Consider the following 25,540-nt stretch of genomic DNA (forward strand, 5'->3'; position numbering starts at 1 on the left):
CAAAATCCCACCAGGCTAGTGGGAAATTTGAAGCAATTTTGAAACTATCTCTGATGTATTATAGGATTAGGTAAATGAGTAAATGTGCTATTGTTTGGAGCCAGCGTTCTCACTGTGCAAGAAGGGAGATACAAATCAGCTTGTGGGGATGGATATGGAATGAAGATATATGCATATGTGTATGCATGGATATGTGCATATGTATATGTATACGTAAATATGTCTCCGTATGCTCTTATTTACCTTTTTAAAGATTTATTTATTTTAGAAGGACAGAGACAGTGAGTGAACAAGCAGGGGGAGGGGCAGAGTGAGAGGGAGAGACAGAATCCCACACAGACTCCCCAAGGAGCAGGGAGCCCGACTTGGGGCTCGATGCCAGGACCCTGTGATCATGATCTGAGCCTAAACCAAGAGTCAGATGCTTAACAGACTGAGCTACCCAGGAGCCCCTGTGTGTATGTATACATTTAAGTACAGGCACGTATTTCTTAGCTCCTTCCACTGAAAAAGCCCACTAGCAACAAGCACACCCAACAATCAGATGTTGGTCCCTATTACCATTCCTGACTGAAAGAAACCAGGGTTCCTCGGAAAAAATGGCTAATTTCAGAACCGGGGCAGAAAGTAAGGAAGTGGAGTGTCAAAAGGACACTGGGACATTGAGCCCCAAATCACCAGGACAGTAATGAATCATAAACCATCACGAAATGGAAACTTGTGAGTGCAAACCAATGATACAGAGACAAACGGGGAAAAAGATATTAATGAATAAATGAATGTTTATTTTGGCTTTTATTTCTTTGCCTCAGGAGACATATCTACAAAAATGTTGCTATGGCCAATGTCAGAGACATTACTGCCTGTGCTCTCTTCTAGAACTTTTATGGTTTCAGGTCTCACATTGAGTTCCTTAATCCATTTTGCATTTATTTTTGTGTGTGGTATAAAAAAGTGGTCCAGTTTCATCCTTTCACATGTGGCTGTCCAGTTTTCCTAACACCATTTGTTGAAGAGACTGTCTTTTTCCCATTGCATATTTTTGCCTCCTTTGTTGAAGATTAATTGACCATATAATTGTGGGCTTATCTCTGAGCTCTCTATTCTGTCCCATTGATCTATGCATCTATTTTTGTGTCAGTACCATGTATCTTTGGATCACTACAGCTTTGTAATATATTTTGAAGTCTGAGATTGTGACGTCTCCAGCTTTGCTCTTCTTTTTAAAGATTGTTTTGTCTGTTTGGGGTCTTTTGTGATTTCATACAAATTTTGGGACTGTTTGTTCTTGTTCTGTGAAAAATGCTGTTGGTTTTGGATAGAAATTGCATTAAATCTGTAGATTGCTTTGGGTAATATAGCCATTTTAACAATAAAAAAAAATCCCACCAGGCTTTTTCTTGTAATAATTAATAAGCTAATGCTAAGATTCATTCATGTAGAAATGCAAAGGATGGATAACCAAACAACTTTGAAAAAAAGAACAAAACTGGAAGACTCAGACTACCTGATTTCAAGATTTATTATAAAACTATGGTAATCAAGACAGTATGTATAGTATTGGGATAAAGACAGACAAAGAGATTAATGAAACAGCAACATCCAGAAACAGACCCATACACATATGGTCAACTGATTTTTGACAAAGGTGCAAAAGCAATTCATTGGAGAAAGGGTAGTCTTTTCAACCATTGGTACTGGAACAACTGAATATTGATATGCAAAAAAAGAAAAACCCAAAAACTTCATACCTCACACCATTACAAAAAATAACTCAAATGGTTCACAGACGTAAATGTATCTGTAACTATAAAACTTCCAGAAGAAAATATAGGTGAAATTTTTGTGACTTGGTCAAGTGACGACTGCTTAGGTACAACACTAAAATCATATTCCATAAAAATAATACATTGGACATTTTCAAAATTAGTCATTTCTATTCTTTGAAAAGGACAAGTCATAGGCTTGGAGAAAATATTCGCAAACCACATATCTGATAAAGAACTTGTATGGAGAGGGGAGTGAAATAGGTGAAGGGGATTAAGAGGTACAAACTTCCAGTTATAAAATAAATAAGTCATAGGGACATAATGTACAGCATAGCGAATGCAGTCAATGATATTATAACAACTTTGTGTGGTGACAGATGGTAACTAGACTTAATGGGGATCATTTCACAATGTATAAAAATACTGAAACACTATGATGTATACCTGAAACTAAGAGGATACTGTATGTCATTTATGCTTCAATAAAAAAAAGAATTATCACTGAAAAATAAAATAACTTGTATCCCAAGTATATGAAGGCCTCTCAAAATTCAATAAATTTATCATTTAAATTCTGTTACTTTTATTATTATTTAAATTACTTAATTTTTTAAATGGGCAGAAGATCTGAAGAACACTTCATCAAGCTCCATGTGCTACCAAACACATAAAAAATTTTCAATATCATTAGTCACTGGAGAAATGTGAATTAAAACCACAATGAGATATCAGTACACATTAAATGAAATTTAAGACTACACTATGTATTAGAAAGGACGTATAGCAAGTAGAATTCTCACACATGGCTGATGAGAATTTAGAACAGTACCTTCATTTTAGGAAACAATTGGCCGACCGAAGGAGGAAGACGGCGGAGGAGTAGGGGACCCTATTTTAACCTGCCCCTGAATTTAGCTGGATACCTACCAAACCATTCTGAACACCCACAAAATCAGCCTGAGATGTTGAATACATATCTGGATCTCTACCAGCACAAAAGCACTGCCTGGCGGGAGGTAGGAAGGGTGGAGTCCTGATTCTGCAGGCAGATATCGGAAGATAAACAGAAGGGGGTGGGAGCCGCCATAAGCTGGTGCCAGGAAGATGATATAATACCGGAGCGTAAAGGCATCTGGCACTGAGCACAGACTTGCACACCGGTATCGGTGGGGAAAGGACTTTAGTCCAGCCCCTGACAGGATCCAGGAGCTGCAGGTGCAGCTACACGAACCGGGGGTGGCTCACGGTTTTAGAAGCACAAAGGGCAGACATGCCAGCCTTGGGATCAACCTCTGGGAGAGTTGCTGTTGGGCATACAACCAGGGAGGCTGTGGTTTTTTGCAGAGCAGACAGAAACAGAGACTGTGTGTCCCAGAGAGCTCACTGAAGAGCAGACTGTGATCTCTCTGTTCTGACACAGAGGTTTGGATGTGGTCACTTCTGTTCTGACTCTCAGAAAAGTCATGGAAAGCCAGCAGGGAAAGCCACCAGAGAACAAAAGCCCCCAAAATTAGTTTTCACTGAGCACACCACCCCCACCCTGGACAAGGGGCAGGACAACTCTGCCCAAGCAGGGTTGCCTGAGTAACAGTGTAGCAGGCCCCTCCCCCACAGGCTGGAAGAACAAGAGAAGGACAACTCTAGGGTCCCTATAAAACAGGTGCATCTTGTTTGGGTCGTGGTTAATACTTTGGACTCTGTACATTCTCTCAAACAATCCCTAACAGAATGACTAACAGGAGGAACCCCCAACAAAAAAAGAATCCAGAGACTATGGCCTCTGCCACTGACCTAATGGACATGGATATAAGCAAGATGTCAGAGATAGACTTCAGAGTAAGAATTATGAAGTCAATATCTAGGCTTGAGAAAAATATTAGCAACAATACAGAATCTCTAAGGGCAGAAATATCTAATCAGGCCAAACTTAAAAATGCTATGAATGAAATACAATCTAAACTGGATACTCTTGACTACCAGGGTAAACGAGGCAGAAGAATGAATTAGTGAGCTACAAGATAAGATGACAGAAAAGAAGGAAACTGAGGCGTCCCGGGAAAAACTGTTTAAACCCCAAGAGATCAGACTAAGAGAGATTAATGATGCCATGAAATGTTCCAATGTCAGAGTTATTGGGATCCCTTAGGAGGTGGAGAGAGAGGAAGGTGAGAAGTTATATTTGAGCAAATCGTAGCTGAGAACTTCCCTAATCTGGAGAAGGAAACAAGCATTCGTGTCCAAGAGGCACAGAGGACGCCTCCCAAGATCAATGGGAACAGACCAACGCCCTGACACATAATAGTACAACTCACAAATTTTAGATCCAGGGAAACAATCATGAAAGCGGCTAGGGGGAAGAGATTTCTTACATGCAGAGGGAGGAACATCAGAATAACATCAGGCCTGTCTACCAAGACCCGACAAGCCAGAACGGGCTGGAAAGACACACTTAGGGTACTAAATGAGAAGAACATGCAGCCAAGGATACTTCATCTAAGAAGGCTGTCATTCAGAATGGATGGAGAGACAAGGAGCTCTCTTTCAGAAACTGAAAGAATATGTGACCACCAAGCCAGCCCTGCAAGAAATATTAAGGGGGGTTCTATAAAAGAAGAAAGACCCCAAGAGTAATACAGACCAGAAATTTACAGAGACAATCTACAGAAACAAGGACTTCACAGGCAACATGATGACAATAAAATTATATCTTTCAATAATCACTCTCAACGTGAATGGCCTCAATGCTCCCATGAAATGGCACAGGGCTGCAGACTGGATAAAAAGACATGACCCATCTATATGCTGTCTATAAGAGACTCATTTTAAACCTAAAGATACCTCCAGACTGAAAGTGAGGGGATGGAGAACAATTTTTCATGCCAATGGACCTCAAAAGACAGCTGGGGTAGCAATTCTCATATCAGACAAATTAGATTTTAAGCTAAAGTCTGTAGTAAGAGATATAGAAGGACACTATATCGTTCTTAAAGGGTCTATCCAACAAGAAGATCTAACAATTGTAAATATCTACGCCCCCAACATGGGAGCAGCCAACTACATAAGCCAATCGTTAATCAAAATAAAGAAACATATTGATAATAATACTTTAATAATAGGAGACCTCAAACTCCACTCTCAGCAATAGACAGATCATCTAAGAAGAAGATCAATAAAGAAACAAGAGCTCTGAATGACACACCGGACCGGATGGACTTCATAGATATATATATATATAGAACATTCCACCCTAAAACAACAGAATACTCATTCTTCTCGAATGCACACGGAACTTTCTCTAGAACAGATCACATACTGGGTCACAATATGTCACAAATCAGGTCTCAACCAATACCAAACGATTGAGATTATTCCCTATTTTCAGACCACAATGCTTTGAAACCTGAACTCAATCACAAGAAAAAATCTGGAAGGAATTCAAACACTTGGAAGCTAAACATCATCCTGCTAAAGAATGTCTGGGTCAACCAGGAAATTAAAGAAGAACTTAAACAATTCATGGAAACCAATGAGAATGGAAACACATTGGTCCAAAACCTATGGGATACTGAAAAGGCAGTCCTAGGGGGGAAATATATAACCATCCAAGCCTCACTCAAAAAAGCAGAAAAATCCCGAATGCACAAGCTAACCGTACACCTAAAAGAACTGGAGAAAGAGCAGCAAATAAAACCTAAACCAAGCAGGAGAACAGAAATAATAAAGATTAGAGCAGCGATCAATGAAATAGAAACCAGAAAAACAGTAGTGCAGATCAACAAAACTAGAAGCTGGTTCTTCGAAAGAATTAATAAGGTCGATAAACCTCTGGCCAGACTTATCTAAAAGAAAAGAGAAAGGACCCAAGTTAAAATTATGAATGAAAGGGGAGAGATCACGACTAACACCAAGGTAACAGAAACAATTATTAGAAATTATTATCAGCAACTATATCCCAATAAATTAAGCACCTGGAAGAAATGGATGCCTTCCTGGAAACCTATAAACTACCACAACTGAAACAAGAAGAAACTGACAATCTGAATAGACCAATAACCAGTAATGAAATTGAAGCAGTGATCAAAAACCTCCCAAAAAAACAAGATCCAGGGCCTGATGGATTCCCTGGGGAATTCTACCAAACACTTAAAGAAGAAATAATACCTATTCTCCTGAAGCTGTTTCAAAAAAGAGAAACAGAAGGAAGACTTCCAAACTTGTTCTATGAGGCCAGCATTACCTTGATCCCAAAACCAGGCAACGACCCCATCAAAAAGGAGAATTACAAACCAATATCCCTATGAATATGGATGCCAAAATTCTCAACAAGATCCTAGCCAATAGGATCCAACAGTACATTGAAAGGATTATCCATCACGACCAGGAGGGATTTATTCCTGGGATGCAAGGGTGGTTCAACATTTGCAAATCAATCAATGTGATAGAACACATTAATAAAAGAAAAGACAAGAACCATACGATCCTCTCAATTGATACAGAAAAAGCATCTGACAAAATACAGCATCCTTTCCTGATTAAAACTCTTCAGAGTGTAGGGATAGAGGGAACATCCCTCAATTTCATAAAAACCATCTATGGAAAGCCCACAGTGAATATCATTCCCAATAGGGAAAGGCCTTCAGCTTTTCCCTTAAGATCAGGAACACAAGGATGCCCCCTCTTGCTATTATTGTTCAACATAGTACTAGAAGTTCTAGCATCAGCAATCAGCAAAAAGAAATAAAAGGTATTCAAACTGGCAACGAAGTAGTCAAACTCTCTCTCTTCACAGATGACATGATACTTTATGTGGAAAACCCAAAAGACTCCACCCCCATATTACCTTCAGACTTCACCCCTAAATTATCATACAGCAATTCAGTGATGTGGCAGGATACAAAATCAATGCACAGAAATCAGCTGCTTTTCTATACACCAACAATGTAACTGGAGAAAGAGTAATTAGGGAATCGATTCCATTTACAGTAGCACCAAAAACCATAAGATACCTAGGAAAAACCTAACCAAAGAGGTAAAGGATCTATACTCTATAAACTATGGAACGCTTATGAAAGAAATTGAAGAAGACACAAAAAGATGGAAAAACATTCCATGCTCATGGACTGGAAGAATAAACACTGTTAAAATGTCTATGCTACCCAGAGCAATCTTACTTTTTCAAAGCCATCCCGATCAAAATACCAATGGCATTTTTCAAAGAGCTAGAACAAACAATCCTAAAATTTGTATGGAACCACAAAAGACCCTAAATTGCCAAGGAAATGTTGAAAAATAAAAACAAAGCTGGGGCATCATGTTGCTTGATTTCAAGCTATATTACAAAACCATGATCACCAAGACAGCATGGTATTGGCACAGAAACAGACACACAGACCAATGGAACAGAAGAGAGAGACTAGATATGGACCCTCAACTCCATGTTCAACTAATCTTCAACAAACCAGGAAAAAATATCCAATGGAAAAAAAAAAACAGTCTCTTCAATAAACAGTGCTGGGAAAATTGGACAGCTATATACAGAAGTATGAAACAACCATTCTCTCACATCATACACAAAGATTAACTCTAAATGGATGAAAGACCTCGATGTGAGACAGGAATCCATCAAAATCATAGAGGAGAACATAGGCAGTAACCTCTTCAACATCGGTCACAGCAACTTCTTTCATGACACATCTCCGAAGGCAAGGAAACAAAAGCAAAAATGAACTTTTGAGACTTCATCAAGATAAAAAGCTTCTGCAGAGCAAAAGAAACAGTCAACAAAACAAAGAGGCAACCCATGGAATGAGAGAAGATATTTGCAAATGACACTACAGATAAAGGACTGGTATCCAAAATCTATAAAGAACTTCTCAAACTCTACACCTAAAAAACAAATAATCAAACCAAAAAATGGGCAGAAGACATGAATAGACACTTCTCCAAAGAAGACACACAAATGGCTAACAGACAGATGAAAAAATGTTCAACATCATTAGCCATCAGGGAAATTCAAATCAAAACCACAGTGAGATACCACCTTACACCAGTCAGAATGGCCAAAATTAACAAGGTAGGAAACAACAAATGTTGGAGAGGATGTGGAGAAAGGGGAACCCCCTTACACCATTGGTGGGAGTGCAAGTTGGTACAGCCACTTAGGAAAACAGTATGGAGGGTCCCTAAAAAGTTAAAAATAGAGCTACCCTATGACCCAGCAACTGCACTACTGGGTATTTACCCCAAAGATATAGATGTAGTGAAAGGAAGGGGCACATGCACCTCAATGTCCATAGCAGCAATGTCCACAATAGCCAAGCTGTGGAAGGAGCTGAGATGCCCTTCAATAGATGGATGGATAAAGATATGGTTCATACATACAATGGAATATTACTCAGCCATCACAAAGGATGAATACCCATCATTTGCATCGACATGGATGGAACTCAAGGGGATTATGCTAAGTGAAATAAGTCAAGCAGAGAAAGACAATTATCATATGGTTTCTATTCATATGTGGAACATAAGGAATAGCATGGAGGACATTAGGAGAAGGAAGGGAAAACTGAAGGTGGGGAAATCACAGGGGGAGATGAACCATGAGAGACTATGGACTCCAGGAAACAAACTGAGGGTTTCAGAGGCGAGGGGGGCATAGGGGGATGGGTTAGCCTGGTGATGGGTACTAAGGAGGTCACATCCTGCAATGAGCACTGGGTGTTATACGCAAATAATGAATCATGGAACACTACATCAAAAACTAATGAAGTACTGTATGGTGACTAACATAACATTAAAAAAAAAGAAACAAACAATTGGCCGTCTCTAAAAATGCTGAATATATACCTACTAAATGACTAACTCATTCACTCCCAAGCATTTACCTCCCCCTCAAAAAAGGAAAGCTTATGGCCATAAGACTTATACACAAATGTTCATAGCAGCTTTATAGCCCCAAATGAGAAACATCCAAAATATCCACCAAAGGATGAATGGATAAACAAAGGGTGGTATAATTATACAACAAAATACTACTTGGCATTAAAATAGAACCAATAACTGATACAGGAAACAACATGAATGAATCTCAAAATGATTTATGCTAAGTGAAAGAAGTCAGCCAATAAAAGGGTAGTTTCTTGGGAATGGAGGATGCGGGGGATTACAGAGGGACACGAGGTAACTTTTGAGAGTAATGGATAGGTTCACTACCTTGATTATGGTCATGGTTTCACAGGTGTACACATATATCAAAACATATCAAATCGTATGCTTTAAATATGTACACTTCATTATATGTCAATTATACTTCAATAAAGCTGTTTTAAAAGCTAACTAACCAAATGCCATTTTTTCAGAAAAATAAACACATAGTAAAATTATAAGGTAAGGAATTGTTAAATATAAAACTAATGATTGTGATTAACTATGTGAGGTGGTATCCAGATGTGACAGGAGAGAGGCAAACATACGCCTTCAATCTCACTGAGAAATGTTCTATGTTCAATTTGGGCAGTAGGTCTTACTTTTACTTAATAAGATTTTTAACTTACAAATACTATATAAACCATTTAGAAGGCACTCTATTTTTAACATTATATGGGCAATGTTTATGAGGAAAGCTTTTTTAAGTCTTTTAAAACTTATAAACCTTCTAAAAGGTTTAAAAAAAAAAACTCTGCAAATCTCTTGTGCATATGAATGTTCTTCATATATTATTCCTAGAAATAAAGCTTTTTATTTATCACATGGTCAGAAATTTAATTCCACCTGTGAAAATTTCTTCCAAATCAGGTATTAGAGACAAGGGTTATCACTATGTTACAGACGACAGATGTTACACTAAACTTATGTATAGAGTGAGCTCCTCCTGAGAACTGCTGGGTCTCAACCATATCTAGTTGGTGCTGCAGGTCAGATCCTGCAGGATCTTTTAAATTACGTTTAGGATTTTGGACTTTATCCAAGCAGCAATGGGAAATTACTAAAAGATTTCAAACAGAGGCATGACATGATCGGACTGATGTCTCTAAAAGATAACACTTTTTAAAATCTCAGCTGATGTCAAAAGTATTGTAGGAAGGCCAATTAAAAACTGCTTTAACAGTTCAGGCAAGAGATGATTGTGAGTTGAACCAAAAGAGTTGCAGAGAGATGGGAATAAATGAACCAACTTAAGAAATACTTAAGCAATAGATTCAATAGGACTTGATGACTGACTGGATATAATGGCTAGGTGAGAAGTTAAAAATGACTCCCAGGTTTTTGTTTCAGCAGTGGGATGGTGATGCCAGGCATTATAATAAGGAATGCTGGAGGAGAAGGAGGTTATGATAAGTTTGATGGGTCTGTGAAATTACAAAGTGAAGACGTCCAATAGGCAGCGTAGAGCACAGAAGAGCATTTGGGAATCATCTCTATAAAGACTGAATTGAAGCCCTAGAAGTATGAAGAGCAGCCTAGGGGAGAGTAAGAGAAGAAAAAGACTGAGAATTTTAGTACTGTAATAGGTGGAAGAAGAAGAGGGAAAAGGAAAATGTTAACTTTTGATGAAATAACAGTTTCTACTTCTACTTACATACAAAAAAATGGATACTAAATGAATTATAAAGGAAGTAAAGTACTGAGGAGTAAAAAACAAATACAGACAATTAGTTACAAGTCTAAGATTAGGATAACGATGAAAAGGTGAAGGGAAGCTTCTGAGTCTAACACTAGAAATATGCCTAGATCATGAAGATATTAAAATAAAAATGTATTTTCAAGGATACGTTGTCTATTCTTGTTTAATTTGCCCCTTTTATAAAAATGTTCTTAAGTTCCATGGGGCACCTGGGTGGCTCTGTTGGTTAAGCATCTGACTCTTGATTTTGGCTCAGGTCATGATCTCAGGGTCATGAGATTGAGACCCGCATCCAACTTCACGCTGGGCATGGAGCCTGCTTAAAATTCTCTCTCTTCCTCTCCCTCTGCCCCTCCCTCCCTCTTAAAAAAATGTTCTTAAGTTCCAAAACACTGTTGTTGAAACGGATTCCAATGACAAAAAAACAGAAGCATAAATCCAATTAAATAATAATGGAGTCTGAGAACATTAAGAATGGCTGGTTTCTTCCCTTGACTGAAATTAACTATTAGCATCTTTGACAATTAAGTTAGTCCTTGGATATCAAGTCTTATGTCATCTTTCCACAAACTAGTATAGAAAGTCTTATAACAGTTGTATCCAGAAAACTTTATCTCCAACATTGGAAACACTTCTCTGTAGTCTCATCTTATAGAAGAACACTACCTTAAAAATATATATATATATATTATATATATATACATATATATATATAATATATATACATATATATATAATATATATATATATTATATATATATAAACCCAGAGACATCACTAGTACAGTCTTACATTTTAACAAGGTAACTCTGTAGAGTTAATCTTAAAATCCAAAAGGAGTTCACAATCAACCAGTTTCCAATGGGCACTGGAATCAGACATGACTGGACCTGGAACCTGACTGTTACATGATCTTGGGTAAGTTTCTTAAACATCAAGGATCCCATCTGTAAAACAGGATAACAGCTATATCACAGCATGATTAAGAAAATTAAAATAATGTGATGTTTTATTTTAAATAAAATCAAGGTAAATCATCAATGGTCTATTCTCTGCTTCTACTGCATAACAAGGAACTGTAGAGCCTAGATGTATAAGACCTACAAGGAAGGATAAAAATACTGAAAGCCAAGATATTCTTTCAACCTACCCCTATATTGGCCCACCATACTTAAAATTATCTAGATTCCAACTCACTGTATGCATGCTGCTTCTTCAAAATAACCTTCCATTTCAGAAGATGTCTGTACGTTTTATTTTAACATAAGACAGACATGGTACAAATAATTCCAAGTGTGATGTATGTGAAGAAAAATGCAAGGGGCTAAGCTAATCTGGGAGTAGGGGAGAACGAAGAAGGCTTCCCTAAAGAAGTTAAGTTCAAGCTGAGATCTGAATGGTGGATACGAAGAAAGTTCTGGAATAACATACTTAGATACTAGAAGTAGCAGCAAATAATTGTGAGAATTCAACTGTTTATCCCCACTCTGGGGAATAACATTTAAACAATAATCTTGCTTTTAATGGCTATAGTTAAAACAGGAGTTATGTTTATATCCTACCATAAAAATGAACAGATCTTTTCTAGCCTAATGGCATTATTTGTAACTTACTAAGATTAGATTTAGTTTAATAAATTAGATGGAAATGTTTGTGAACAGTTTTGTACTGCCATTCCAATGCAGAACACTGTTCTTTCATTGTGGAAAAGCTATTGTATATATAAAAAGATTTAAGACAAAAAAAACAAAAACAGACTAATCCAGAGAACAAACAAGCTGGTGGTTGGCAGAGGGGAGGGGAATGGGCGAAATAGGTGAATGGGATTAAGAGCTAAAAACTTCCAGTTACAAAATAAATAAGGTACAGGGATGAAAAGTATAGCATAGAAAATATAATCAATAACACTGTAACAACAAACAGTGGCAGATAGTGACTAAGTACTCAGTAATGTGTAGAACTGTTGAGTCAATATATTATACACCTGACACTAATATTTCATTGTATTTCTCCTATACCTCAATAATGAAAATTATTTAAAAAATATTTAAGAAAACAGACCATGGATATATTCACATACATATAAAATGTGAATAGGCAGAGTTAGATACAAAATAACAATAGCTAATCTTTATCGAGTACTTATTATTTGTATTGTTAATAAATATTTAATAATAATTACTAACACATTCTGTATATATTTCAGTTAACACATAACAATCCTATGAAGCAAGTTCAGTTATTATTTCTACTTTCATAAATAAAGAAATATAAGATTAGCAAAGTTAGGTAAATTGCTCAGGTCACAGGGATTCACACTCAAAACTGAATCCAAACGTTATGTTCTTAAAGCCATATCCTACTTCCTAACCATGTGGTTGGAGAATATGAATGAAAGCCAGCCCTCAGAACCAACAGGGTTCATGATAAATGGGTCTATTTGGCATTTAGTTTTAGTCTACCTTACATATGATGTAGAATGCTATTTCAGGGAACACATAACCTACATCTTCTCAGTGAGATAATGACAGCATTCATTAAGAACAACACGTGTATGGGGCGCCTGGGTGGCTCAGTTGGTTAAGCGTCTGCCTTCACCTCAGGTCATGATCTCAGCGTCCTGGGATCGAGCCCCACAATCGGGATCCTTGCTCAGCTGAGAGCCTGCTCCTCCCTCTCCCTCTGCCTGCCACTCCCCCTGCTTGTGCGTGTGCGCTCTCTCTGTCAGATAAATAAATAAAATCTTTAAAAAAAAAAGTAAGAACACGTGTTTATATAGTTATTTATTATGTAAATACATATGCACATATTTTTAAATAAAACAAAGGTGCAAAAGGCAGAAAATCTATAAAAATACTGTAGTTGTACCATTGTGTAATCTAAACAAAAGAGGTTCATCAGAGATAAAATGTACAGCTGACCCTGAATAATGTTGAGGGGGGAGTGCCGATGCCCCACTCAGTCAAAACTCCATGTATAACTTCTTTTTGTTTTTTTGTTTTCACTCCCCAAAACCTTAACTACAAATAGCCTACGGTTGACCAGAAGCCTTACCGATAAAAATAAAACAGTGAATTAACACATGTACGGTACGCTGTATTATATACTATATTCTTACACTAAAGTAGAAGAAAAATGTTATTAAGAAAACCACAAGAAGACAAGAAAAAGAAAATCATAAGGAAAATACATTCACTATACTGCATTTATAGAAAAAATCTGCATATAGATGGACTCATGCAGTTCAAGCCCATGTTGTTCAAGGGTTAACCGTGCTTCAGTTTTGTCATCCTTGATTTGGAGAACCTAGCCAGAAGTCTACACTGACTTGGCAGCTGGAGGCTCTCTCTGTGAGCGGGACTCTAGCTCATGCGTGTCATACACACTGAGCACTCACAGGCAGTGTCCTGTACTCAGTGCTGAATCATCGCATTTCTTTTTTGGTGGTGGTGGTGGTTGTTAGTGTAAACAAAAAAAAATCTGCTCTAGTCAAAGAAAGAGTTACAACATCTTGAAAAAGTGTGTGCTCTGTTTTCTTCTTGGCAAGGCATACATGCCTGAAAGAATAGGAACAAAATACTACCACTTACCTCACCCGGCTGCTCGGAGGATTAGATGTGATAAAGCACATGAAGTGCTGGGGGACACGGTGCTTTATAGGTACCAGCCACTGCTGCTGTCACCGGCACTGGTATTAGTCATACGGTTATTACTCTGCAACCTACCACCATCCCACGATAGCCCAGGACGTTACTACACCGCAGCCTAGTGTGCAGAAAGAACACTGGACTGGAGATCAGAGTAGTACAAGTTGCTCCACAGCCCAGGTGAATAAAAGCGAGCAAATTCTTTGAACATGTTTCATAAAACCTTACTTGTAAAAAGGGGTAACGTCATCTACCTTACACAGTCCTGATGAGAATTACACTAAAGGTGACCATGAATGAGAAAGTATCTTTTTACAGAAAACTACAAATATGGAAGGTAGGATTATTTGATGAACAAACACAGGTGTCCAGTGTCTAAAAACAAAACAGAACTGTTATAAATGTATAGTTTGGGGCCACCCTTGACTCTGGGGCTGGATACAATCCATAGGTGTCGGTGCCTGCCCCATGGAAAAACTTTTATCTAGAGTTACCATAATATCTATACAGCAAAACTGACCAGTGTTCACAAGCACACACTTACCTTTACTATTGTTTTAGGGCGTTTTTTAAAAAATAATTTTGGCTTTTCAACCACAGGAAGAGGTGGAAGTTTCTTAAGCTCCTGTAAGACGGTGGTGGCAGCGCGCTTCTTGGAGAGTTTTTTGCTATTTCCCTCTCCTTCTGCAGAGAACTCTCCCACTGACACCCGAGTAACAAAGCTTTTCATATGTGGGGGTCCACTTTCTTTAATAACCTATAAAATATAAGTAAAATATTTAATATAGGCACTTAAATGTTCTCATCACATGAGCCTTTTTAAAATGTTCATACCGTAATCAAAATTGAAATTATAAAGAATCATGCCAAAATTATAGATTTCTTTAATAAAGTTAAGTAGATATTATATAGGGACATTCATTTATGATACTTATGATGCTTAATGAACTGAAGTTGAAAGAACAAAAAACCAAAACCAAATAAATACATTCAATTCATAGTCAAAATTTGTATTTTACTAGCTTAAAATAGGCAAATCAAATTATGGTGACCCACTTTCTTATGGAACAGAAAATTAAGAATATAAAACATACCATATTGGATTAGATACACAGACCATCCAGAACAGTAATTTATATATAACTGTGTACATCTCTACTTTCTTCTCTGTAAGGGTAAGTTACTGAAGTACAACACTACTTCTTCCCAGAGTTCTTTAGCCCATAAAGCATCCTTCAGGTGGAAGGCTCTCAAAAGTAACTTATGGGTGAAAATAACCTGTTTTTGATGGAGGCTTCAAAGGCTGATAGCTAGAAAGGAATGTTTACTTTCTGCGACATGATCTTAAAAAGGTAAGTAGACATGCCATAAAAAATACCTATCTTTCTAGAGTAATGGATTATGAATCTGTCAGCTGTGAATATTCCTAAACCCTGTATTAATGTGTTCTTTAAACTATGCCAGCTTTTGGAGGAAAGATGCCTTCCAAAACCCAAATGGTCAAAACTTTATTCTCCTTCAAAATTCTGACCTATAAAAGATATCCTACTTGGTTAAATAGTTTACCATTTAACTTTATATTGAAATTGTCTTCTAATATTAGATACCAATTAGAAAAGGAAAAGGAAAACAACACAGTATCTCAATAATCCAACATAATTGGGGATAAGAAACTTGTGATAAGTAAGGAGGGCACGTATTGCATGGTGCACTGGGTGTTATATGCAACTAATGAATCATCGAACTTTACATCAGAAACCAGGGATGTACTGTATGGTGACTAACATAATATAATAAAAAAACATTAAAATAAAAAAAAAGAGAGATTCCTGGTCATCTCCCCTCGCTCCCCATGAAATATAAGGATAAAGAAATATTATGAATTCTAGGTGCAGACTATTTATTAACTTGTACCACTTAGATCATGCCTTTCAACAAAGACTGAAGAATCCACCATAAAATCACAAATAAATACTGAATGTGCCTATTTGATTCATGGTTTTATAACAACATAAGTGTAAACACTAATGTGAATTTATGTAACATCTGCCTTATCCTTCCTTTGTCAGCTGTAACATGTAATTCTATTTATCCCAGCAAAGCGAACTAAATACAAAACCTACCCATTTAAAAAAAAAAGAAAGAAAGAAACTTGTGATAAGCATACAAGCATACTTTCATGTAATTTAAGTTTACTAGTTGAAACACAGTCAAAACCGTTTATTTTAACTCCTTTGATGGATAGCCTCTTCAATTTAAAAAAAAACTATATACTTAACTGACTTAACAGAGAATACTAAATATCTGACTTTTTATTGCTCACATTAGATCAGCATTATGAAAACCAAATATTCTATACTATAATATACTGATGCTTCCAAGGACTTCTAAGACATAAAACTGTTCTATTCATTGTAGCCTTTAAAAGCCCATGTTCCAATAACTTTTGAGTATTTGCAATTGCTTTTGATAGCTCTTCTATATTTGCCCTACCATTTCTTGCTGAGACGATCAGGCCCTCAAGTACCTTGCATCCCTGCCTTCCTCATTTTGCTGCTTTTAATCTGCCACAGGGTGAGAGATCAGATAACCCAACTGAGGAGAACTGTGTCTAAGGAGATAGGTTCTCGGTTGAGGTCGGTTGGTCTTGCCAGTAAATAAAATGTGGGAGCTTTCTAGTTGGCGAACATCCATAATTTGAAGGCTACTCCATGACTGTTTCAGCTTATTCCCTGGATCTTGCCTATTTTCTAGATATCTGAGTTACAAAATTAGGGACTTCTTAATGAAGGAGGTATTACAATAATTTAAAATTTTTCCCTTTTGGGGCGCCTGGGTGGCACAGCGGTTAAGCGTCTGCCTTCGGCTCAGGGCGTGATCCTGGCGTTACGGGATCGAGCCCCACATCAGGCTCCTCCGCTGGGAGCCTGCTTCTTCCTCTCCCACTCCCCCTGCTTGTGTTCCCTCTCTCGCTGGCTGTCTCTATCTCTGTCAAATAAATAAATAAAATCTTAAAAAAAAAAAATTTTTCCCTTTTAATAAAAATTTCACATTTTAAAAACATTTGGTGACATGTTTATCTGGTTGTAAAATGGAGAGCTGCTTAATTACTTCTTAGTGATTTATTTGTAAAAGTTAAATTTAAACCTATTTTGATTCCACAAATTTAGAAGAATTTAGTAGTAATATATACATGTCACTATTAACTTGTATACTTTCAATTTAATCCTATTAAAAACACCAAACCTTACTACAAATTATCTTATACTCAGAAAATTAATTTCATGTTGAAAATTAAAATGCCATATATACAAATTATTTAATACAGAAAAGCCAAAGAGATTAGCAGAAATCCATGATATTATAGTAAGTTCTATTTTCCCCAGGGCCTGTATGATTTCATGATGGAGAGTCTGAACATAAGGAAGCACATTAACTCTTTCAGGATACTAGTATGCAAGTTAGTTTGTTTGTTTGTTTATTTTAAACAGGAGCAGGGAAGAAAAAGGGAAGATCACTGCTGAGCACATACCTCAAAACTGACGGGCATATTTCGCTTCAGAGCAATTTCAAACACTAAGCTGATCTCAGATTTATTCGCATCTTTGTCATCATCCATTTCTTTTCCTGATTCGCCATTCTAAATCACAAAAAACAGGAGACAATGAATCTTCACTTTGTAACAAACTGTACATATATTCTACAATCAAGAGGGACTATTTAAAATACAGTAAGAAACAAGAAACCATAACCACAAGAGTTGTGGGCTTTGCTGCGAGGCTTTTTGTGATTTAATTTTTAGGGTTTTGTTTTTTTTTTTTGCTAAAAGTGGAAGGATAAATGCTGAGTGTAGAAATCTTTTACTCACCATCTACTAATTTGAGTTTATCCTATGTCCCCAGACTCAATTCTCTTTAGAGATGTCTATCCCCCTCCCCCCCCACACCACTTTCCCTGATATTCTAATATGCTATTTAATCTCCTGTAAAGACTAAATTATATAACATTTATAGGACACATATCAGGAGTCTGGAGCTCTGTCTGGCTCTGGCACCAATTTAGTTATTCACTTCTTTAACACATACTTTCGACGAGATTCATATAAGCTGAACACAGGGTATTAGAGATAAAAAGGTCAAGAGACAGTATTCCTACTGCCAAGAAACTTATGACTTAGTGTGAAAACAGAGAAGCAAACAGATAAGAGTCATAATGAAAGTATACAAGGAGAAAAACACCTAAGTCAGCCATTAACTATAAGATGAATCTCAAAGGGGCAGGACAAGAGGTTTGAGGGCAGGGGAAATGTAGGGGTGAACGGAACCATTTGCAATTACTACTCAATAAGAAGGTGACTTATAAGGCATGTTTGAGCCAGAGATACCATTTTGAAATCAACAGAAAAGGCAGTCGAAGCCATGGGAATGGGTGCAATTACTCAACATCAGCCTCAATATCTTGGTCTGTAAAATAAAGTAGGACTGAAAAAAATCCACGAAAATCTGTTCCACTTTAAACTCCTTGATTCTAAATGAACACAATGTAATCTATGCTCATAAGCATTAAATGAAAGGTAAATGAATGCTATTTCTCATCCTTGTTTACATCCCCAAGTCCTGTGCTGCCTGAGAAGTAAACTCCATAGGTGAACCGAAGTTCTCAGAGGTAAGGTCATCCTAGCAGGAACATGTGAGTCTAGTACAGTAGACAGGTGAACTGAGAAGCAAATCACAGCGGGTCACCACGCTAATATTCTTGCCGATCAGAAGAGATTATTCCTTTTATTTTTAAAAATGCATTTATTTGTCTTACCAATAATCTCACTGGGGAACTTACAAGGAAGAGACTGTCACAGGTGGCAGTAACATACCTGAGGTGATTTTTCTGGAATAGGTTCATTCTGCAGTGCTTGAAGGGCTTTCATTGCAGCATTGTGTCTAGCAGCTTGTCGAGTCTTTCCTTCCCCAAAAAATTCATTATTTCCTACAGTCAGCTGAACATAAAAGATCTTGGGCATTGGGCAATGATACCTAAAATAAGAAAATAAAAATATTGATGTTAGTTCAATAAAACCATTCTGTAATCATTAGTAACATCTTTTTTTTTTTTAAGATTTTATTTATTTATTTGACAGAGAGAGAGACAGCCAGTGAGAGAGGGAACACAAGCAGGGGGAGTAGGAGAGAAAGAAGCAGGCTTCCCAGTGGATCAAGGAGCCTGATGTGGGGCTTGATCCCAGGACCCTGGGATCACGCCCTGAGCTGAAGGCAGACGCTTAACGATTGACCCACCCAGGCGCCCCCATTAGTAACATCTGTTTTCTTGAAAATGATAGCAACCATATAATGTATTCACCCCAGTCAAGTATTAACCACACAAATGTATTTATAAATGATAAAATATGAATCAATATAGCTATAGATCTATTTCTCCATGAAAAGCATATTATAGAAACAATATTAAACATAATATAGTAAAAATTATTCAATTTTATCACGGAAAACTTTTACTAAGAAGTTTTCAGTTTTCAGTCAGATTTTGACAGATGTGAGCCAAATGGTCTGGTACTGAAGGGGAGCCACAACAGAGGCAAGAGACAAGCAAGCCCATTTAGGGGATAGCACGCAGAGCACTGTGACTTCAGCAGAAGACAGTTATGGCCAGACACGGGAGAGACAGAGATGGAGCTAGTACTCCATTCCAAAGGAATAAGTACTTTGCCAAGTAGTAAGATCAGACTGAACAGAAGAAAGAATGGGGAGGTAAGCCAATTCTTAAGCAGATAAGCAATACTGCAATAAAATATATTTAAAGAGAAAATTTTTAGCAGGTTTGTGTTTAATGACTGAAGTAAGGAGTCACAACTAGAAAGCAGCAGTGATGCAAATATGAGAGGATAATGAAGAAAGAACAAAGTAAAAGAAATTAAGAAAATATTAAGAGGATACGCAATAAAATTCATTAATTCAACAATTATTTATGGAGGCCATTCTTTATGATAAGGGAATATGACAGTGAACAAAAACACATTGTACTGGGTAAGACAGATGACGAATAAGGTAATATGCAGAATATCTAGTATGTTAGAGCTCTAAGTTAAACAGAAAAAGGAGATGTCAGAAGTATCAGGGAGGTGGGTTTTAGGGTGGCCAGGGAGGGTCTCACTGAGAAGATGACAATTGTGTAAAGATCTAAAATATGTGAGGGAGGAAGCCACCCAGATATCTGGAACAGTGTACTTGAGGGAGAGAAAACAGCGAGTGCAAAAGCTCCGGGGCAGCAGTGTGCCAAGCACATTCAAGTAATTCAGAAGATGCCTATCTGGCTACAGCGGAGGGATCAGGAAAGAAAAGTTAAGAAATGAAAAGTAGTAGCCAGATTCCATAGGGCCTTACCTAGAAATTATTGTAAGGATTTATCCTGAGTGAAATGGCCAGCCACTAGAAGGTTTGAAGAGAAGCAACTTTTTTGGAAGGATCACCTGACTAGTATGTTGAGAACAGACTGCAGGCAAATGATAATGGAAGCAAGGAGATCTATCAGGAGACTACTACAATAATACAGGAGAAAAGCAATAGGGGCCTGAACTGGGGTGGCAGCAGGGCAAGTAATGAGAAGCAGTGGGATTCAGAATGAATTTCAAAAGTAGAGACCGGGGTGGGGGGCCGTGTCCAGGTGGCTCAGTTGGTCTAGCATCCGACTCTTGATTTCAGCTCAGGTCATGATCTCAGGGTCACGGATGAAGCCCCACACTGGGCTCTGTGCTCAGCAGGGAGTCTGGCTGAGATCCTCTCTCCCTCTGCCCCTGCCCTCTCCTGTGTGCATGCTCTCTCTCTCTCTCAATAAGTAAATAAAATCTTCAAACAAAAAAATAATAATAGTAAGTAGAACAGATAGGGTTTACCCAAGGATTAATTATGGAATATGAGAGAGGAGTCAAGGATGACCCCAAGGTTCCTGAGCTGAACAAGTGGAAGAGAGAGTACCCATACAGTGAACTGGTGAAGACTGCAGAAGGATTTGTTTGTTGGGCATGGATATCAGCAGCTCTGGTTTGGAAATGTTAAATTATTCAGCTTGTTTAGACATCCGAGTGGAGATGTCAAATGAACAGTCAGATTTCTGAGTCTGGACTCTAGGGAAGAGGTCCAAAATGAATATAAAATTTGGGATCATCTCTCTCTCTCTCTCTCTCTCTCTCTGGAATTTAAAGCCACAAGACAGGGTCGCCTGGGTGGCTCAGTCAGTTAAGCATCTGCCTTCGGCTCAGGTCATGATCCCAGGGTCCTGGGATCAAGTCCCACATCGGGCTCCCTGCTCTGCGGAAAATCTGCTTCTCCCTCCCCCCGCCCTCACTCGTGCTCACTCGTTTGCCCTCTCTCTCACAAAAATAAATAAATAAAATCTTTAAAACCACAAGACAGTGAGAACTCTGTGGGAAGGAGTAACAGGAGAAAAACCAGGAGAAAAACCAGGCAAGCACAGTGTCCTTCCTAAAAACCAAATGGGAAAAAGTCTATCTAGGAGGAGGGAGTGGTCAACTGTGTCAAATTATATACTCACAGATCAAGTAAAATGATGACTGAGAACTAAGACCACTGAATTGGGCAATTTAACAAAACTAAAAAGGACTGATTTTGACGCAATGGTGGATTTACAATGTAATGCCAAAGAATTAAGTTAAAATCACTCCAGTGCTGAAAAATGTCTGTTCCAAGCAAAGGGAAGTCCAACTGAAGTCCTACTAAGTTCTGGATGATTACTGGACAGCCAAAGAGCAGTGTTCCATATTCACCCTGAGATAAACTGGGCAGAGCCCGTAGTACAAGAATTCACCAAGCAGATGGGACTAATTAGGGAGGTTTACAGAAGGTAAAGGACTAGAAAAGGTACGTCAGCACTGAAGATGCGGATCTGGGTGGCAGTAATTGAAACCATGTGAGCGGATAAGCACCTGGAAAGGGTAAGTGTAAAGGAACCAAAAAAGAGAGCCTGAGGCTGGGATCTGATTGAGGCCCATGATCAAAAGGCAGGGGAAATAATAGACGGCAGTGAAGGAGATGAAAGAGGGTCAGAGTTAGAAAAGAAATTACCGCACAATGTCAGGGAAATGAACAGTGTCAAACGTTCGTGGAGAAATCCAGAGCATGAAAAAAAAGTAACAGTCGCTGTTTTAAATTCTTAAAGACAATTTTCTTGGCCCACAGTTTTCTATTACTTTAAGATAAAGTATTTTAAATCTGTTTTTATTATGTCATATGTTTTCATTTTTAATTGGCAAATATAAAAAAGCTAAAGGAAGAAAAAATCACTTATGGTAAAAGACTTTTAATATGCAAAGACTAAAAAGCATTAAAAACCACAATCTGTTTTGCTCTTTGATTACAATAAGTAGTACACTGAGGTGCACAATTTCTTACTGCATTCCTGAAGTGCACTTTCCTACTAGTTTAGATCCCCTTGACGCAGGTATCTTAACAGACTAATGTAATAAATGCAGGTTATCTTCATTTTGTATACCACAAAATTCAGGTTTCCACCTACACAGAATGCCATGCATATTTTTAACTTGTTCCGCTATAAAACTTTAAAACAAACAACCTGAAATCAGAAATTTACTCCTGTACTAAGATCTTTTATGGCAAGCTTTCACCATAGAGCAAATGTTTACAATTAATTATACACTTCTGAAAACAGAGGTCCACAACTGGAATGCTAACAGACCTTTAACTACAGTAGAGGGAGTGGGCGCCACTATAATCACTAAGGCCTGCTGACAATTACAAAACTCATTTCGGTTTGCCACAGAGACAAACAAAATTTCTGTTCATTATGACTTTACTGGAATATGATGTCATAACACATAACCATACTGAAACAATCTACTGATTTTCTGACCAAAATATTAATTGCACACTAAAGAGCCCTTGGGGCCTCTTCCTTTTTAGCCATCAGACATGGCTCTATATATGTGTACGTGTATGCATGTGGATACATATGTATATGTGTATTATACTGTGTAACTATCAGAGGAAAAATTAGGTTTGTCGTATTTTAACAGAAAAAGTAAACTACTCTAGCACTAGCAACAGAAAATACCAAGACCAAATGCCTGACTTGTTTCATTCTAGTTTCATTCCATCCTCTAACTTAGAAATGATTCTTACTATTCTACCCCATGTGGTTTATCTTATATATCACATCTCCTCATATCAACACGACAATTAAGATTAGCCAGAGTACCCTCGATAATGGCACCCAGCCTCAGTTATAGGAGAGACAATGCAGAAAGTCACTTCGTATGTTAGGTCCTGGTCTCTAATTATTTTTTTCCTTTGCTAAAGAAACACTCAAAGTTTATTAACTTTGAAGGCTGATGTGTTCTAAAGAGAAGTACTTTTCTATATTTATTTCAAACATTAAGCTCATTTTTGGTAAAGTACTTTTAACAAGTGATATACATATTTCTAAAAATTAGCAGATATTTACCTAATCTTACATTCCTATTTTTGATTTTTCTCAATGAGAATTTTGTGGTCAATTTTTACATTCCCATAGTGATTACTGTTAAAAGATGGGCCATGAAAACTCACCCATCCAGGCTATTAAAGTTTCAGGTTCAAAGGGCTTCTACCCACAGGATCTAAAATGTATTTTGCAAGTGCAAATATACATGAATATAATTCATTAGAATTATACTCAGTGCTTGTTAAAGATGTATATTCCTGTGCTCCACCCCTGATCTGCTAAATCGGGCTCTGGGGACAGAACAAGAACCCTCATTTTAATAAGATTCCCTGGGGAGTCTTTCATACTAAGTCTGAGAACCATGGCTCTGTGGTATCACTATAGCCTACAATACAGCTTATGTGATTTGAGGATGACTTCAAGCTCCACGCAAGCAAGAGACCACATACAGCACCATGGTTAGTTTTCCTCTCTCTCTCTCATTTAATCTCACAGCAGCCGGGTGAGATAGATGTCCCCATGGTCACCATGAGAGGTAACAAATGTCCCCAACACAGTTGTGAGGAATCAAACCGAAGTCTAACTTCAGAGTTCAGGAAACAAGTCTTAAGTCGCTTCCTAAAAAATCTGCTTTATCCTCTTTTATTTTCATGTTCCCATTTGTTTATTAAAATTGGCTACGTCCCTGGTAGGCTAGAGAACCTAATGCAAGAGTTCTTTCTAAACCAAAGGTCCACTGATAGACTTCAGAGGCATTTTACTTAATAGCTGCTGAAACAAAGAGACCTCCATAATGAAATCCTATGTTTTTATGGTATGTCAAGCCAAGCAGGACCAAAAAAGAGACACAACTGACTAACTTATCAAGGGTGAAAAGTAAGAATAATGGCATCGTGTGTCACACTGCTAATAGTCTAATTTAATAAAGGCTGCTTGTAAGGACTTTTCCCCTCCCATGCCACTTTGTCTTCTGTCCACCGGAAGTCTTACAAAAGATAAACAAATAAAATTTCAAACAAAATAAAAAAGAATCTTCCCTTTCTTTAGAGCCTCAAAAAAGTCTTTAGATTTGGCCTATCTTCAAGACATCAAAAGTCAATACAGCACTGAAGAAAGGATATATATTTAGTTCCTTTGAATTAGCACTTGACACTCCTTATACAGTCTTGTTTTGATTTTTGAGTTAAGGGAAGATTTTGTATTCTTATATAAGCATCCTTAGAAGAATATACACAGTCTTGTTCTTATACTTCTATTTGGTAGTCGGTTATAACAAGTTTCCATACCATCTATCCTTGCCACCCTCCCTAAACTTACTTCATTAATGCCCTCTTTGTAGACTCCTTTTGTGTAAGTTTGAACTGAAAGCCATGTGTCATCCCTACCATTCGGTGACTGCCTTACTCTCTAACATCTCCACTTTCCTAAGTATCATTTTTACAAGGTGAGAAAGACATATTCCAAATAACATGAGAACTTTTAAAAATTGAAAAATAATTGCCTCATTTTATTTGATAGCATTATTCATAAATCTCAACCCAGCTTAAGCATTCATATCTCCTCTACAGGTTTATGTCCTAAAATATATGAACAAGTTATCTTCTCATCTAATAAGGAGAGGCTTTGGATTTCTCTGTTTATTTCTAACATTGACTGAAAACAGAAATGTCACTTAATCTTTCTATCTCAGTTTACTTATCTGTAAAATATTTGCAGAATCTATGTTTAAAGACCTCTCAAGGCCAAAACTTAGAATTCAAATGACATGTTGATTATTTTGACTCTTTGTACACATTTTGGCACTGCTAAGCATTCTTTTTACTTGCTATAGAAAAATAATAGGTTTTATCATAAAGCTATAAAATAGTCCTTGGCACACTTTCAAGCTTGTATGTATATAAAACGTCTAGATAGGAGAGGGTTCTTTCTCTATTCACATCTATAAATTTTGGAAATATATCTTTTATGGGATCTAAATGTTAAGTCTTGAAGAATTTCAAAAATTAGAACCTATTAAAAAAGATTCACAGGGC

The 25,540-nt window shown here is 37.4% G+C and overlaps 1 protein-coding gene across 4 annotated transcripts in view; it reads right to left on the reverse strand.

Moving 5' to 3' along the window:
• Positions 1-25,540, reverse strand: part of STAU2 (staufen double-stranded RNA binding protein 2) — a 313,767-nt gene that overhangs the window by 173,627 nt on the left and 114,600 nt on the right. For all 4 annotated transcript variants that reach the window (XM_040625538.1, XM_040625537.1, XM_008710800.2 and 1 more), the window contains 3 exons: positions 18,910-19,069; positions 17,572-17,679; positions 14,584-14,796 (listed from right to left, as the gene is read on the reverse strand). In XM_040625538.1, coding sequence (XP_040481472.1) covers positions 14,584-14,796; positions 17,572-17,679; positions 18,910-19,069 — 481 coding nt within the window. The remainder of the gene's footprint in view (positions 1-14,583; positions 14,797-17,571; positions 17,680-18,909; positions 19,070-25,540) is intronic.

The sequence above is a fragment of the Ursus maritimus genome, unplaced genomic scaffold (genome assembly GCF_017311325.1).
Source record: "Ursus maritimus isolate PB19 unplaced genomic scaffold, ASM1731132v1 scaffold_9, whole genome shotgun sequence".
Taxonomy (NCBI): Eukaryota; Metazoa; Chordata; class Mammalia; order Carnivora; family Ursidae; genus Ursus; species Ursus maritimus.